This window comes from Lactuca sativa, chromosome 5 (assembly GCF_002870075.4).
Source record: "Lactuca sativa cultivar Salinas chromosome 5, Lsat_Salinas_v11, whole genome shotgun sequence".
Taxonomy (NCBI): Eukaryota; Viridiplantae; Streptophyta; class Magnoliopsida; order Asterales; family Asteraceae; genus Lactuca; species Lactuca sativa.
In genome coordinates, this window is record NC_056627.2 from 74,335,729 (window position 1) to 74,351,232 (window position 15,504).

Sequence of the window (15,504 nt, forward strand, 5' to 3'; positions counted from 1 at the left end):
ATAATTTTACTATGATGTTTTGACAATACTTATACTCTGATCGCCCTTTAGGATAATCAATGAACGGTTTTGACTTCTTTTAAAATAAAAATTTTACTCGGTATATTTGGGACATTACATTGACCTGCGAATTTGAATTTAGTATTGGAATACTTTTTCCATATAATTCCCTTCAAAACATTACAATATAATTTAAACTTAAATTTGAATATAAACATGGAAAAAACCGGAGATACAAAGGTATTTACAAAATAAATTATGTGTATATATTAACTTACGAAGATTTTAATGAAAATAGTTAATAATAAATTTGGAATTATTTTTGTAGTTTACTATATAAAGGTTTAAAGGTCATATATGTCATTTTGTAATGATGATTTTCCAATATGAATTATGTATTGGAATAGATTTTCCAATATAACCCCCATAAAAATATTCCAATATAATTAATACTTGCATTTGAATAGAAATATGGACAAAAAAGATGATTAAAAAGCGTAACAAAATAAATTGTGTATATTAAGTTACAAAGACGATAATTGAAATAATTAATAATAAATTTGATATTAGTTTTGTGGTTTATTATAATTTCCCGTAAAAGATTTGTATGTCATTTTTTAATAAAAGATTATTGATTTTTTATTTTTACCTCCCTTCACCTCTTAAAACGCTTTAAAGATAATATGGTTTCTAAGATGTTAATTACTAAATGAAAAATCATAAAAATATTATTATACATATCAAATTCTTTTTTACAAATTAATCATACTCTAGAGTTTTAGAAATTCATTTCCACTGAATCTAAGAACTATATTTTATATTAAGAGGTATTGTTTTAAGTTTATTAAAAATGTTGATATAACAATTAAAATATATGTTAATTATATCTTATAAAAAGTTATTATTATTATATTTATTTTGTAAATTTAATATGAACTAACATAAGGTATTGTTGTCGCTTTTCTAAAAAAAAATATATTTAATATTTAAACTAGATGAGGAGCCCCGCGTTGCGAGGATAGACTTAGATAACTCCAATCATTTTAGACATGGACATTTGTTTGCAGAACTATGAGGTTAATAAAACCTTAGTTAAATAAACATATATATTTACTCACAAAAGTCAAGAGGTCATCATCAACAATCTTGGTTCTAGAGTTAAACATATTTTGCAAAACAAAATGAATTCTCTCACAATCTGTGCAGCAAAACCACTTCCCTTTTGGTAATGCCTATAAACAATAATAAAATATCAACCCATTTCTTTTACTATATATGTATATGTGATTGCATAATATTAATATACATATACACACCTCCACAATCATCCATTTTTTGTGCCTTTAGACACCCGATAAGGTATTCTCTTTCACACGGACAATGTCGTTAACGATGTATAATGATTAGTGGATCATAAACCTAAAGCAACCTAGGCTAAGTCTGCTTTGCACATATAAATTCAAATGTAGTTATACTTATACCTAATCATAAACAATAACAGTTTGTTCATCGAACACGTTTTTGCTAAAATCATGTCCTCTGCAAACAATAACATCATACATTATAAACAGAAAAGTAAATTACAAAAACAGTCCCTGTGTTTGATCCCTGAAAGTTTCTAATTTTGATCATAAGCCCACCTCAGGATCTACGAATGTGAGAACTTTCGGATCTTTTATAAAGCTGCGAGCAATGCTTCCAAGCCTAGTATATGCAGTCAAACCATGCAAGAATTTTAACCTGGAAAAAAGTATATAAAAATTAAAATGGGAGCATAAGGAAATCATTAAAGGAGAGGTATAATGAGTAACTTTTAATAGAAAATGGATAATATGTATTTCAGCTATCCAAGGCAGCGTGTAAGCAATCTGTCCATAGTCCTCAATCACAACACCTTTAGTGATCCCCCAAAGCTTCACAGAACCACCATTATCCTATCAAATTGGCAGTTCACACCATCAGTTTCAAGTTCTTCAAGAAAAAAAAAGACAAAATAGGAGACGAAAGGTGTTCTTTTACAATTTAAAACTATTAAAAAATGTAAAAAAGAAAAAGGTAAAAGATTAATATTACCTTGGTCAGGACATGCCTTCTATTGTTCAATATTTCATGTTGCACTATCCATGGGATTACATCAATAGTTAAGGTGGGCACTTTATACACTAGAACCTACACATCAATTACATCAACATAAACATATATAGAAAGGTAGTGTTTGTTATCATGATAAAATAAGGAGAAAACGGAAACTCAAGCAGGTCAATAACATTTTCAATTTAAGTCAATAGTTGATGAATGTACCTTTTTTTGAAGAATCTGGGGATAATTGACAAACATCTAATTTCCAAATTAAGTCGGTTTTGTGTACATAACAAACATACGTACTCAGAAATGTTAAATTGACTGTATTTTAAAATCAACCACCAATCACAACCTTGTGCTTTCAATACCATGCTTTAATTAGGTAAAAATAAAATAAATTATGTAGAAATACTAAAGAAACTAAGAATCAAAAAATTACAAATAAAATTATAGTAATGTACGTTTAAAATACAACAGTTTAATAAGAAAAAATAAAATAAACCTAAAAGGTTTAACGAAATAGAAATGAAAGGAACATGCTATATAGGAAATTACTTTGATGCGAATGGTGTTTGGTAGAGAACTTCAAATCCAGGATTGCACTTTAACATGTTTTATCACACGGTCAAAACCCATTTAAAATTAGGAGAATAAGTAAAAGATTAATACCTTCAGCCTCTTAATTGCACCTTCCACCTGAACCCACGAATCCCTATAAAAAAATGTAGTTAAAAAAATGGGAAAATCTAAAAGATTAATCCCACCAGATATTTTAAAAAATGATCTATGAACATACATGAAGCTCATATACATAGGAATCATAACTAAAAGGAAAAATCGTCGCATCTGCAGGCTGTAAAGCTACTAAACCCCAAATGCTCGTTTCTGTCATTTTTTGTTTAGGTTTTAGTTTTGTAAATAATAAGTTGTATAATTAATTATAATGAAATAGCATATAAATAATGTTAAAACTTAAAACATACATGCAACATGTCTTTGAAAACATTGGATTACCAAATTCGCTCATCCATACAAAGGCATCATACATTGAGTGATAAACTGAGTAGCCTACAATAAACCATTGAAGTAGTTTTCACTTTTCATCAAATTGAAAATGTTTCCCTTCAGCACATGTTGACCAAAAAATATATAATTTAATTTACCTCCTCCAAAAGATATGTATATGCTAATAGAACTCCAATATGTGGTAAGAATGTTGTATAATTTTATCCTCCACCTGCTAACCTTTAGATTTTTTTTTCATTAGTTGTGGCATTTTATCAAACAGGTAATAGGCAAAAAAAAGGGCCTTATTAGAAACTGGTTTATTCAATCAAAGATGCAATAAGAGGGAAACAAAAATAATACATGAACCGAAGAAAAAAAAACTTTCGGATTTCTTGATTCATTTTAAAAAAGAAGTTTGTTATGATTGTGGTCAGGAAAAATTTGACAGAGCACTATTACAAATACAATTGTGTTTTCCTTCTTGAAATCATGGGTTGTATGATACACAACTTGCACCAAGCACAATCACACGAATGAGAATCAAAATTGGTAATTTCACATAGATAAAAGTAAATGTCGATCATAATTAAGTAGTTGCATATATACTTACATTAGTATTGGTGAGTTCAAGATTGTAGAAATCCATGGAGTCCGGCTTAAACAAAGGACCAGCATGCCGAGTTTCCAGCGAAGCTTCAGGAATTTTGGAACGGTGATTTTGAAGACGTGAACACCCTCAAAAGCGGGAGGTACAAAGAAGTGACCACTTCATGATTGCAAAACGTTTCCAGTCTTGCTTAATCCAACATTTGGATCAACGTGATTTGTGACAACCCGATATTTCGAGACAATGTAATGTAAAACCAATCAAATTTAGGTCAAAATATAACTTTCCTAAAATCTTATTTGGGTTAATTAAAGTAGTAGGAACCGTATCAAGGTTTTCGTACATATAAAGAACCCTAAAATCCGAGTTATAATGAAGAAGTTATGACCAACCGAAGATTCTCGGAAAAACCGGCATCAGCGATTAATCGTAAAACGCGAAATTTTGATGCAATAGTTTTTAGCCTTAAGTATCTAAATGGAAGTTATAGACAACCTCAATCTATGATCGTGCATAAAAAGAACGTCCAAATCTGACTTCGGATGTGAAAGTTATGAATTTTAGAAGAAATTCCTTAATCACGTCATTTTAATAAATAAATAATAAAAATAATTTCGGAATTTGCCAACGGAATCTAAACGAAAGTTGTAGATCATGGTCTCACCTTCGCGTGGATATAAAGAACGTCAAAAACGGAGTTCGTATGAGGGAGATATGAATTTTAGAAGTTTAATTAAAATAAATATAAATTTAATTGTAAATTCCTGGTATTATCCGAAGGGGAGTCATCGGATAGGTCCGAAGTACGCCCTGCGTACCTTCGTACGCCCCGCGTACTGAGATCAAGGGCTTCGGATCGTCCACGTCGCCAATATCCGAGGAATCCGACCCGTCCGACCCGTCCGAAGCTCCGACCCGTCCGACCCGCTGTCCCGTCCGACCCGCCGTCCCATCCGACCCGCGTACCCAGCAACCCGTCCCATCCGAACCGAGGCAGTCGAGGCTTCGGTCATGCATGACGTACGCGTACGCGCTGCGTACGAGCGTACGCCCCGCGTTCGGAGGCGGTTCAGCCTTCCTATAAATAGGATGCGAGGCTTTCCGAAAAAGTTGCTCAATTCTCTCATCTCTCTCTCGATCTTGCCTCGTTTTCCGTGCCCGTTATAACCCGAAGCTCTGGTCTTTTTGCTCAAGTCCCGAGGGTCGATTTTACTCCCGAGATTCCCAAGAATCCCGAGAAAAATCCGTTTTCCGAGACGAAACTCTGCCCGGTTTTCCATCTCGCTACCTTCAAACTTTCATGTGAGTTCATACCCCTTAAATAATGTTTTAAACTACTTTTAAATGCTTTATGGGGGGGGGGATACAAGTAGAATCATGCTACTTATTATGTCAATCGCATGTGATTAGTAAGTAGGAGTATATTACTTATTACATCAATCACATGTGATTAATATACAACATTCAAAAGATTTGGCTACTCATTAGCCGTTTTACCAAACAGTTTCCTTCAAATGATTTTTATAAACATTTTATATGTTTTAAACTCCTTATTACACTGTACCTCTTACTCTGTTTATCATATTTCAAACTTATTTACAACTGTGTTTCAAACAAATGTTCCTTATACTTATATTGTTTTATCAAACTTATGCCTTCAAATTGTTTTATAGATTGACATCAAGTCGATCTTTCCTTAAACTAATATTTATGTTTCAAATGTTTTACCAAACTTATTTATGCTTTTGTATTATAAATTGCATGCCTCTATATGTATAGTTATATAAGAAATGTTTAAAAGACTTAGGAAGGCTATTCACCCTATTTCCTTTTTCTCGATTTGAATGTGGTCTGGTGGGATATTGGATACTCATCCGAAGGTCGTTTAAATATTAGTTATATATCATGTGTACACATAAAGTCATAAAAGGTCCTTCCAATTCATCCTATGCCCTTGGGTAGCAAGGGTATACATCCATGTCCATACGTACCACTTAGATCACTAGTAAGCTACCATATGGGTAGTTCAGGAAGATACTAGAACCATTACTAGAACGCGATATCATACAACGAGTCAGTTCATTCATGAGTCAATACTTTCTAGAACATTGATGTACAATACATATACATCTATACTAGGACGAGAACATATACAATTATACTAGAACACTTACATGACAATACATGCTAGCTAAAGAGATCACACATTACAGCTAGCACACGTAGAACATTTCAGTACACCAAAAGTACAATTACGTGATCACACTTACATGAGTACGCTTTCATATACATAGGATAGACGTCATTAGGGGCTATAGCTCAGAACCAGTTTAGGATCTAACTATACTGATAAATCACACTACGAATGTGATGGTTATATCGAGTATACATGATCGCAGGTAATGTGGTGCTCACGGCTTGCATTCATGCAGGGGTCGTGTGTGGGTCCTAAAATCCCTCTGATAGGGGAGCGAAACAGTCCGGGATCTAGACATCACATTATACCTTATCCATCAAATAAGGCAAGTTGAGTATCGGTGTATTGATATATATACCTAAATATATATCCAAATACTGTGGTACTTGGTAGGTTTACCCTAGATTTAAGGTAATGGGTACGGTTGTAGTTCGACACTACACCATAGTACCATTCCTTTCCCATTACATTCACTTCGCGAATTTTCATAGGAAGCGCGGTAATGTAGATGCTATCTGTTGATAAATAGTAGCCCTTTTAGAGCTACGATTTAGTACTACGTTAATTTTTCCAGTACATATTTCAGTGATAACTTCACTTAAACAATAAATGTACAATCTATATTTTGAGTAATGATAGTTATACTTTGGAAAAATACATACTCTTACGAGAGACACATACACACAGAACAGTTAAGTCTTGGTAGAAGACTCCTTTTGTTACTAATAGGAATCATAGGGATTTCTAGGGATTTTCAAACATATACAGTTGAGCTACAAATATTTTCATACTTATACTCGTTTTCCTTCAAAGCAATGTCAAGTCTTAGAAATTATAAGTTTTCACACATTAAGACACATTAATACTTATGATCTCACCAGCTTTAAAGCTGATACTCGCTTTCAAAATTACTTGTATCCTCAGGTCATCATAGACAGGTACCGATGCAAGGAAAAACGGAAGATGGAGCTTATTCAAGACTTATCTTTCATTTTGATTTATGCTCTAGTGTTTATCAAAATTTGTCAGAATACAATTGTATAATAATTATTTTATTAATGCAATGGATGATGTTGTTGCTTGTTTACTACTTTACATTGTTGTTGATATTATACATGACGTCCTCCGCCCCAGAACGTTTCCGCCGTTCTCGGTTTTGGGGTGTGACATGATTGCAAACTGTTTCCACTCTTTCCTAATCCAACATTTTGGATCGACGATGAATAACTTTACAACTCCGAGATACCAAACACAATCGTTTGAGGGATGGCAGCAAACTTTACCCCAATAGATTTCGAAAAAGTAGGTTATTACCACACCTAGAGAAAGAGAAGACGAAATTTGAAATCAATCTCAACAAATTCTAGATAAACAAAGGTGAAGAAGGAAAACCGAAATTAAAAGCCAAAGGGGGTCGACGACGGTGCGTTTGTGGTCTCCGTTCACCTCTAAACGGGAAATCGACGGGTAATCCTTCAACAGATTTAGGGCTCGAAGATGGACCGTACATCTTCTTCATGGTCGTTTTTGTGCTATTCTCATCGTCACCGACAAATATTGGAGAAATTAACAAAAAAAAGAATATTGATTTTAATCGTCAACCTACACTATCAATTTAGAGCAGAAACATGAACATGCATCTAGGGTTCCTGAAGACAACTACAGCAGAATTGTAAACATGATCAAAATAAATAAAGGAACCAATTAAAGGGAAAACACAAAAATAGGGATAATGTGTGAAATCATGTAATGGCAGATAAAGAAGATGGTACATCCCTTATTCTGACGATACATGATGAAATAAGAAACGTAAATTGGTCACATACCTTAGTTGATTGCCCTTCCATGCTCGATATCTGATGCTGGTGGCGAGAAGGTGTATGTCCTGCGACCTGATTTCCATTGATTCTGTAACATCCAAAATTTCAAACCAATTTAATCTTTTTAAAACATGTCAAGTTCATCAAAACATTACAACTTTGTTTTCAAAATATTAATTATCAGAGTTTTTCCCAGAAACATAAACATAACAGGAGGAGTTGTACGATCACGCCTTTGCCTTGCCGCGATCCCCTGATGTACCTGAAACAATAAACTGAAACTGTAAGCCCGAAAGCATAGTGAGTTACCCCCAAAATACCGATACACATACAATCCACATAATCATGTCAACAATAACATATCATCACAACTGAACAGAACAACACATAACGAGTCCACAGCCCTACAGACTGTAATATCCACGAGCCCACAATACGAGTCTCCCTTAGCCCGTAATTGGAATGCTCCCAAGCCCACAGTACGAGTCACCCTTAGCCCGTAACTGGAATGCTCCTAGGGTTTGTTGGCTACCGCACGAAGCAGTACAACCTCAACCCATCTCATGTAACAAACACATAAATCATAAGAATCAAGCATGTAATAATTATATAACATCACAGGTAGTCCTATAGACATACCTAACATGAATAACCACTAGTATGCAACACTAAAACATACTCAACATCTAACACAACTCAAGGTAGCATATCAAATGGGTCGGCATTGGTGCCTTAGACCCCTTAGTATAGTGAGGATAACGCACCTCGTAGATATCAGCTCGGTAGATAAATCACAACTCTCCAATCACTCGCCAAAGACTCTACCACCTATTTCCATAGTACGAACATGCTCATAAGTCATCATCCTCATAGAGTACTTCATAACCCAACTAGTTAACCCTGGTCCAATTCAAAGTCCTTAGTCAAGGTCAACAGTCAATGTTGACCTTAACTCGTTGAGTACCCTCGACTACTCGCCGAGTTCCTTGAAGTCCTTACCCACTCGTCGAGTCACCGGGGTGACTCGTCGAGTTCCCACGATTCTCGATTGAGACCCTAAGGCCACCCGTCGAGTTTCCTTCTGGCAACACGTCGATACACACACATTCCTAACTTGGGGAAAACTCATCCGACTCGCCGAGTTGTTCATACAACTCGTCGAGTCTATGGAAATCTTCATCGGACTCGCCGAGTTGTTCATCCAACTCGTCGAGTTCACAGCTATCTTCATATGACTAGCCGAGTCGACCTTGCGACTCGCCGAGTTTCTTCAGTTCTTAAGCCATACAGACTCATTTTAAGCCATGCAATGGCTCCAAATTACAGATCCAAGCTTCCAGGGCATGCCTTTCACGTAAAGTTGCAAACTTTACTTGTATGCATGGCTAAAAAGGTTCTTAATGCCAAATCTAAGCTCTTAATGGGGTTTCATGCACAAGGGGGGCCTCATCCACGACCAAGACATGAACTTTATGATTCTAGAACTCGGGAAGGGTCCAGATATGAAGTTACAACTTCATATCTAGCTCATGTCTTGTAATATCACCTTACTCAAACCATAAAAACCCTATATCTCCACCATATGAGGTCTAGAAGGAAAAAGAGATAAAGATGTCAACTTGATACCTTCAATGGATGCTAACTGAGGTAGATCTCAGATTTCCACTCCTTCCTTGCTCCTATCCCCTTGTTCTCCAAGTTCTTCCTCCCACAAAGCCCTCCTTCCAAGCTTACAATGCACAAGAATGACACAACACACGGGTTAGGGTTTCTATGAGCTCTTAAGGACTGCAAGGAGGCCAAATGAGGCTTATGCCTCCTTAAATAGAGTGCAGAACCTCAGGATTTAGGGTTTCATCTGCCAGCTCCTACTCGTCGAGTCCCTTTATGGACTCGGCGAGTAGGTCACTAATTTCGCGATCCCGCCTCGACGCTACTCGACGAGTAGGGCTTAAAGCTAAAGAAATTCTTAATTAATTTAATACCTGAGAATCGGTGCGTTACAGATTCAAGGAGGCGAAAGAGCAAAAAAGGAGGGGTAGGGTTTATGTCGAGAGAGCGGTGAAGGCAGTGGAGTCGAATGGTCGGAAGAAAGGAGCGGAGACTGTGACGGGTTTTCCCTTTCGATTCCAATTCTGAATACGATTTGAACGTTGGTGATGAACTCATCGGCATTAGAACGAAGCCTTTTGAGGGTGGGAGAAAGGTAGTGAATTATGTCTATGGTGGTGCAACAACTGATTTAGGTTAGAGAGGCGGTGGAATGGTCTACAGTGCAACAACGTGTGTAACACACCGACCCACACGAGTACAAATCTAGGACCAATTTGGCCAGAGACTAAAATTAAAATCTTTTATTAGGACACAATTGAACATGTATATATAAAGGAAGGACCATTTTTGCCCTAAAATTAAAAACTTTTATTAGAAGAACACCATTGAACATGTATATATAAAGGAAGGACCACTTTTGCCCCATCCCTAGCAAATTTACTGTAGCCAAGGATGGAGAATTTTAATATATATATATATATATATATATATATATATATATATATAATTTGAATAAAATATTATATAACATATACTAAAAAGCCTTCTAAATTAATATAAAATAAAAAGATGATATCTGAATTCCCCACATACTTTTTCATTCTCATTTGGTATAAATGAATATGATTTTTTTTGTTTTTTCTCTTTTATAAATGAAGATGCATTTTTTTTATAATAATACTTAATTGATAGTGTAATTGTAAGGTTTATCAACTTCCACAATGTAAACCTATTTAATTTGTTTTAATATGGTTATAATTTTATTAGTGAAAACATTATTGTTTTTCTAATAAAAATAATATAATAATAATTAATATTTATATTTGAGTTGAACAATTAAATATAATCAGTTCTAAAATTACATGTCTAATCTAATGTATCTTTTTAATTGTTATAATATTTAATAGTTTGACATTATAGTTTTTTTTTATTGTGCAATGCACAACCATTCACCTAATATTAAGAGGAATATTTTCAAATACCACAAACATTAAAAACCCACAAGACTTTTCAGATTTCAATATAATATATTAACAAAATATATTATGAAATGTGAAATGTTTTCATATTAGTGTGACATCGTGTAGGAAAATTATCGATAACCATCTTCTGGGATGCCTTGAGGACAGTATTCCTTGGAACAAAATCTTGTCTGGTAAAGTTAATATATTTGTGTGGATCTAGTCTTAAAAGACTGCCTAATCGGTAATAATCTCGAGAAAATTGGGTATTTATCGGTTCCCATGTCCCTTTGAAACATTTTGTTAGAGACAGAGTCCCCCCTCTTTCTAAATTGTTTAGTCGCTCGGGAGGTGCGTGCTACCATCAACAACTGGTGGAATCATGTTCCAGTGGATAACAGATCTCTCCATGATCTCTTCACTTGCGCGTCCAGTTTTGGTACCCCTGGCTGCATGAGCAAGGTTGTTTCGGTTGTGCTCTCGGCTTTTGCTTGGACTATTTGGAGTTAGAGGTGTGATAAAATATTTAGTGGCAATGTTAAGAGTTGTCATATGTTGGTTAGCGATGTGAAGATGTTGACTTTCAAATGGATTAAATACAGATCTAGAAAATTTTATTTCTTTAATTGGGTTGATTGGTGTCATAACCCTTTACGGGAATGTATCAAACTTATGTAATACAAATCTAAAAAAAGTTATTTCTTTATTTCTTTAATTTCTAGCTTGTTTTCTATAAAATTCTTGTTGTTAAAAAATGTTAATTTAATCACAACATTAAAACGTAACACTAAATCGAATGTTATATTAAGTTTTATTAAGAAGTTAGTCACAAGTAGTGGCCGTCAAATAATATGATTTTAATAGATGTTATAATAGGATCTAAAATTGTTACAAATTCATATAATAAATTAGTGTAAGAAATTATTATTTATTTGCTAATATTAATAATATGTATATTTTCAACATGTCGTTGCCATAATTTAAATTATATAATTTTATTCTACAACTTTATTCTACGAAACGCACGTATATTCATATGGTTGTGTGTGTGTATATATATATATATATATATATATATATATATATATATACGCATACTAGGTGTGAGACCCATGTATTAAATGGGTTGATTATATATTTATATATATATATATATATATATATATATATATATATATATATATATATATATATAAATGTTAAGTATAAACATTATATATCCTAATATGCTATTTCATAACCCAAGCAGTACCCAAAGATCCTCAATAGTAATCAATGCTAAGTGTTCCATTTTTTTTGTTAATGTCTCCCAACCTGAAGGGCCAAAGAAAGAGTAAATTAGTCATTTCAACAACAAACTAAAGGGAAAATTGGTTATTGCAAACGATAAAATCTAAGCTACTAATATGATGGGCCAAAATAGTCACTTGGGACAATAAAATGAAGGGCAAATTGGTCATCCTAGCCTAATAAAATAAACATCAAAAGTTTTTATACTTTCGATTTACGGTAATCATGTGTTCTTGCAATGCACTTTCAAAGTACATCGTTATTTCAAAGTAGATAGAAAGCTACAATGTACAAATCAATGAAAATATGTCAATATTCTTGCATACATACCATATCAAAATCTTGTAAACACATTAATACATACCTTTGCAGTTAAATTATAGACTGTCAAGTTCCATTTTTGTCTAGTTTTTGTTCATGCAACTTGCCTAGTGTCTGCAACTTTACTTAAATCCCCATTCAGCCAAGTTGTTCCAATAGTCACATACCTAAACAATAAACACAATTAATTAGAGGGTAAATTTGGAAGCTTTTTTACAAACAAAATATTAATAGATCACATTTGAAGTTCTATTACAACCTGCTTGACAGCTGATCCAGTGTTGTTTCGTTTAGTTTTTGTTGTCATTATCAACTCAGTCGTTATAATTTCATGAAAACCACCATGTCTAAATACTCCTCTGTTGGTAAAATTATATACCGGTATATTGGATAAATTACAGGTTTGTATGATGCCTCGAAATTCCAATTGAGGCATGGACAATATTCAATTAAACACAAACAAAAACTTTTGCTTTAAATTGTCAGATTACATACACATATAAGTGAGAAGTAAAAAGAAACATAAACGAAAATCACACTTTACTTGAATGCCATGTGAATAGAATGTATTAATTTCTTCCTTTTAATGAAAAAAGATTGAATTTGATATTCAGATAGCTTCAATGTTTTGAGGGAAAAAAGGAACAATCGTACATAAAAACACAATATAAAGTTTATAAAAAAAACCATTTCAATTGGATTACCTGAAGGGGAAGAGTCGTCAAATCTTCAAATAGGTTTAAGTACATCTTTTTTAACTCCTGTAAATCCTTTCTTCGATGGATATTTCTAAAGAGAGCCCAAATTATTCAACATTAGATTAGGGTTTATTTTTTGGTTTTGAGGAGAATGTCGGAGAAAGAAGAGTACCGAGGGATTTGCGGTTATTTTAAAACCATCTAGTGACTGCAACCTAACAACAATAAACGGCCCACCAACCAAAAACAATTAGAAAATGGCGAACTGAAAACATGTAAACTTTATAAATGTACCTCTGAGAAAGCGTTGAGTATGTGGGGTTCAGAATCAACAACAAAAGCTTGGAATCAAATCGCACGTACATGGGATTCAAACCCTAAAATTAGACCTCAACAATACAAAGTAGAAATATAAAAAACAAACCTAAACAAAATAAAAAAAACCTAGAAATTAGACCTTACAACTATTACGCTCTTTATCGTGGGCTTTGCTCATCTACAAACTGATATATATATATATATATATATATATATATATATATATATATATATATATATATATATATATATATATATATATATATATATATATATATGTCACCTGAACTTCTCAGATTCACCATTATCTTTTCTAGAGAGAGATGTGGTGGTATGTAAAAGTCCTACATCAAATAGTCGACAAATAATCAAAAGATAGAATAAAGAGTGCAATTTTGCGGAATGAGAAGCACAAATCAGATGGTAGTTTGGTCAACGATGGTGTAATCGATATGTGTGTGATTTCTTGAGATTTCGTCCCTGATTTTGCATAATCATGGTTTTGAAAAATGAAGAAGATATAGTGGGATTAGGTTTCATCAACAGAAAGAATTTGAACGTAAATAGTTGAGTTAATAGGATGAACAAATATGGTTGCGTGATTTGATTTCCAAAATGCAAAAGAGAAATTAGGGGAGATAGCCGTGATGGCAAATTCGAAGTTATAGAAGGGTACTTTAGTAATTCAACTTAATGGGGAAATGGGGAAATGGCCAGAAGAAGATGACACGTCGATAGAAATGGATTCTTTTATTAGGATATATATATATATATATATATATATATATATATATATATATATATATATATATATATATATATATATATATATAGGGAGTGGTTCAAATGAGAACCCAAAAAGGTTAAGAACCCTAAGAACTTTTTTTTTTAATTTTTTCATTAAATACATTCTAGACAAATCAAACATCAATATTATATTAAGCAAACTTTTTCACTCCATAGTTTACAACTACTTGTTACTTGTAATAGGTCCACCACCGGACTGCCACCAGACCGTTGGACTGCTACCGGAGTAACAAAATCAGTAACATTTTTTTAGTCGTATTCACAGCTTAATAGAACAAACATTATAGCTTATATTTCTCCACTAATAACTTTAACACATACATTTCTATTTTTGCAGCAAAATATATAAAATTTAATAAAAAATGGAATTATACCTTGTTAAATTCATTTTTTCCTCTTCTAAATTTTAAATCTCTTTAAAATATATTATTTATAAGACATATTCATAGTTTAATAAAATATTAATTCACTACTTCACATTCTATTATTTTCATTCATACATTTAATCATATTTTAACACAAAATTTAAATAAAATACACAACTTATACAGTCTATTATCAGTTTAATACATAAAATTCATAACTTAATACATTCCATTATACACTAATTCTCATATTTAGAGAAGTAAAACTAAAATTCTACCACCACCACCACCACCACCAACTACCGCATGCCACCACCATCCACTCATGCATCTATCGCAACCATCATTCACTCCAAATCAGATCTGTATATAAAATTATAGAATCACAGCTTAAATATTATATTCACAGTTTAATAAAACATATAATTCACTAATTATGAGTTTAATGCAAAATAATTATAAAAACTGATATATTCTTACATATTTATACAACACAAAAAATAAATATATTTACAAGAAAATTAATATAAACATACTCACATAAATCACTTATATTTTAACACAAAATTCATTAAAAAATTCACAGCTTAAAAAAGTCAATTCACAGTTTTGTACAGAAAATTCACAACTTAATATATAAATTTCACTGTTTAATACACAAAAATTATACATTCACTTAAACCTTATATTTATACCTTAATATCTATAGGCTAGTGTTTCCTTCAAAGTTTATTTACATAAATATTCACAATTTAAATTTTGCATACTTTATTCAAAATTATATAAAATCATATTTGTGTATAGTGTCTTCAGTATCATATTTCAGAAGCAAAAAAAAAATCATAAAAAATTAACAGCTTAATGTAGTCAATGCCTTGCTTAATACATTTAATTGACAATTTAATACAACTAATTCACAGCTTAATAAAGTTAATTCATAGTTTAATACACAAAACTCACAGCTTAATATATTAAAT

At 32.7% G+C, this 15,504-nt stretch overlaps 1 protein-coding gene across 15 annotated transcripts; it reads right to left on the reverse strand.

Annotated features, from left to right (window-relative positions):
• Positions 1-1,454: 1,454 nt before the first annotated feature.
• Positions 1,455-3,909, reverse strand: LOC111908032 (uncharacterized). 15 transcript variants are annotated; one of them, XR_006192231.2, is made up of 8 exons: positions 3,701-3,909; positions 3,246-3,322; positions 3,066-3,150; positions 2,752-2,794; positions 2,074-2,169; positions 1,812-1,934; positions 1,641-1,740; positions 1,455-1,539 (listed from the first exon to the last, which is right to left on the reverse strand). XR_006192231.2 is itself a non-coding variant. In XM_042902457.2 (7 exons), the coding sequence occupies exons 1-7, from the start codon at positions 3,763-3,765 to the stop codon at positions 1,705-1,707; spliced, it is 525 nt and encodes a 174-aa protein (XP_042758391.1). In that variant the 5' UTR covers positions 3,766-3,909; the 3' UTR covers positions 1,455-1,704. The 15 variants fall into 15 exon arrangements, 4 of the variants coding, with proteins under 4 accessions (XP_042758391.1, XP_042758390.1, XP_042758389.1 ...); XM_042902457.2 differs by having other exon boundaries at positions 1,455-1,740; XM_042902456.2 differs by having other exon boundaries at positions 1,641-1,934.
• Positions 3,910-15,504: the final 11,595 nt, after the last annotated feature.

Bases quoted from the DNA above. Each gene is read 5' to 3' on its own strand.
- LOC111908032 (XM_042902455.2), bottom strand. From the start codon at position 3,765: ATGCTGGTCCTTTGTTTAAGCCGGACTCCATGGATTTCTACAATCTTG. The intron at 2,795-3,065 runs GTATGTTTTAAG...ATTTTTTTATAG, and splicing joins TTTTCAAAGACATGTTGCAT to GGATTCGTGGGTTCAGGTGG. The intron at 1,935-2,073 runs GTAATATTAATC...CCAATTTGATAG, and splicing joins GAAGGCATGTCCTGACCAAG to GATAATGGTGGTTCTGTGAA.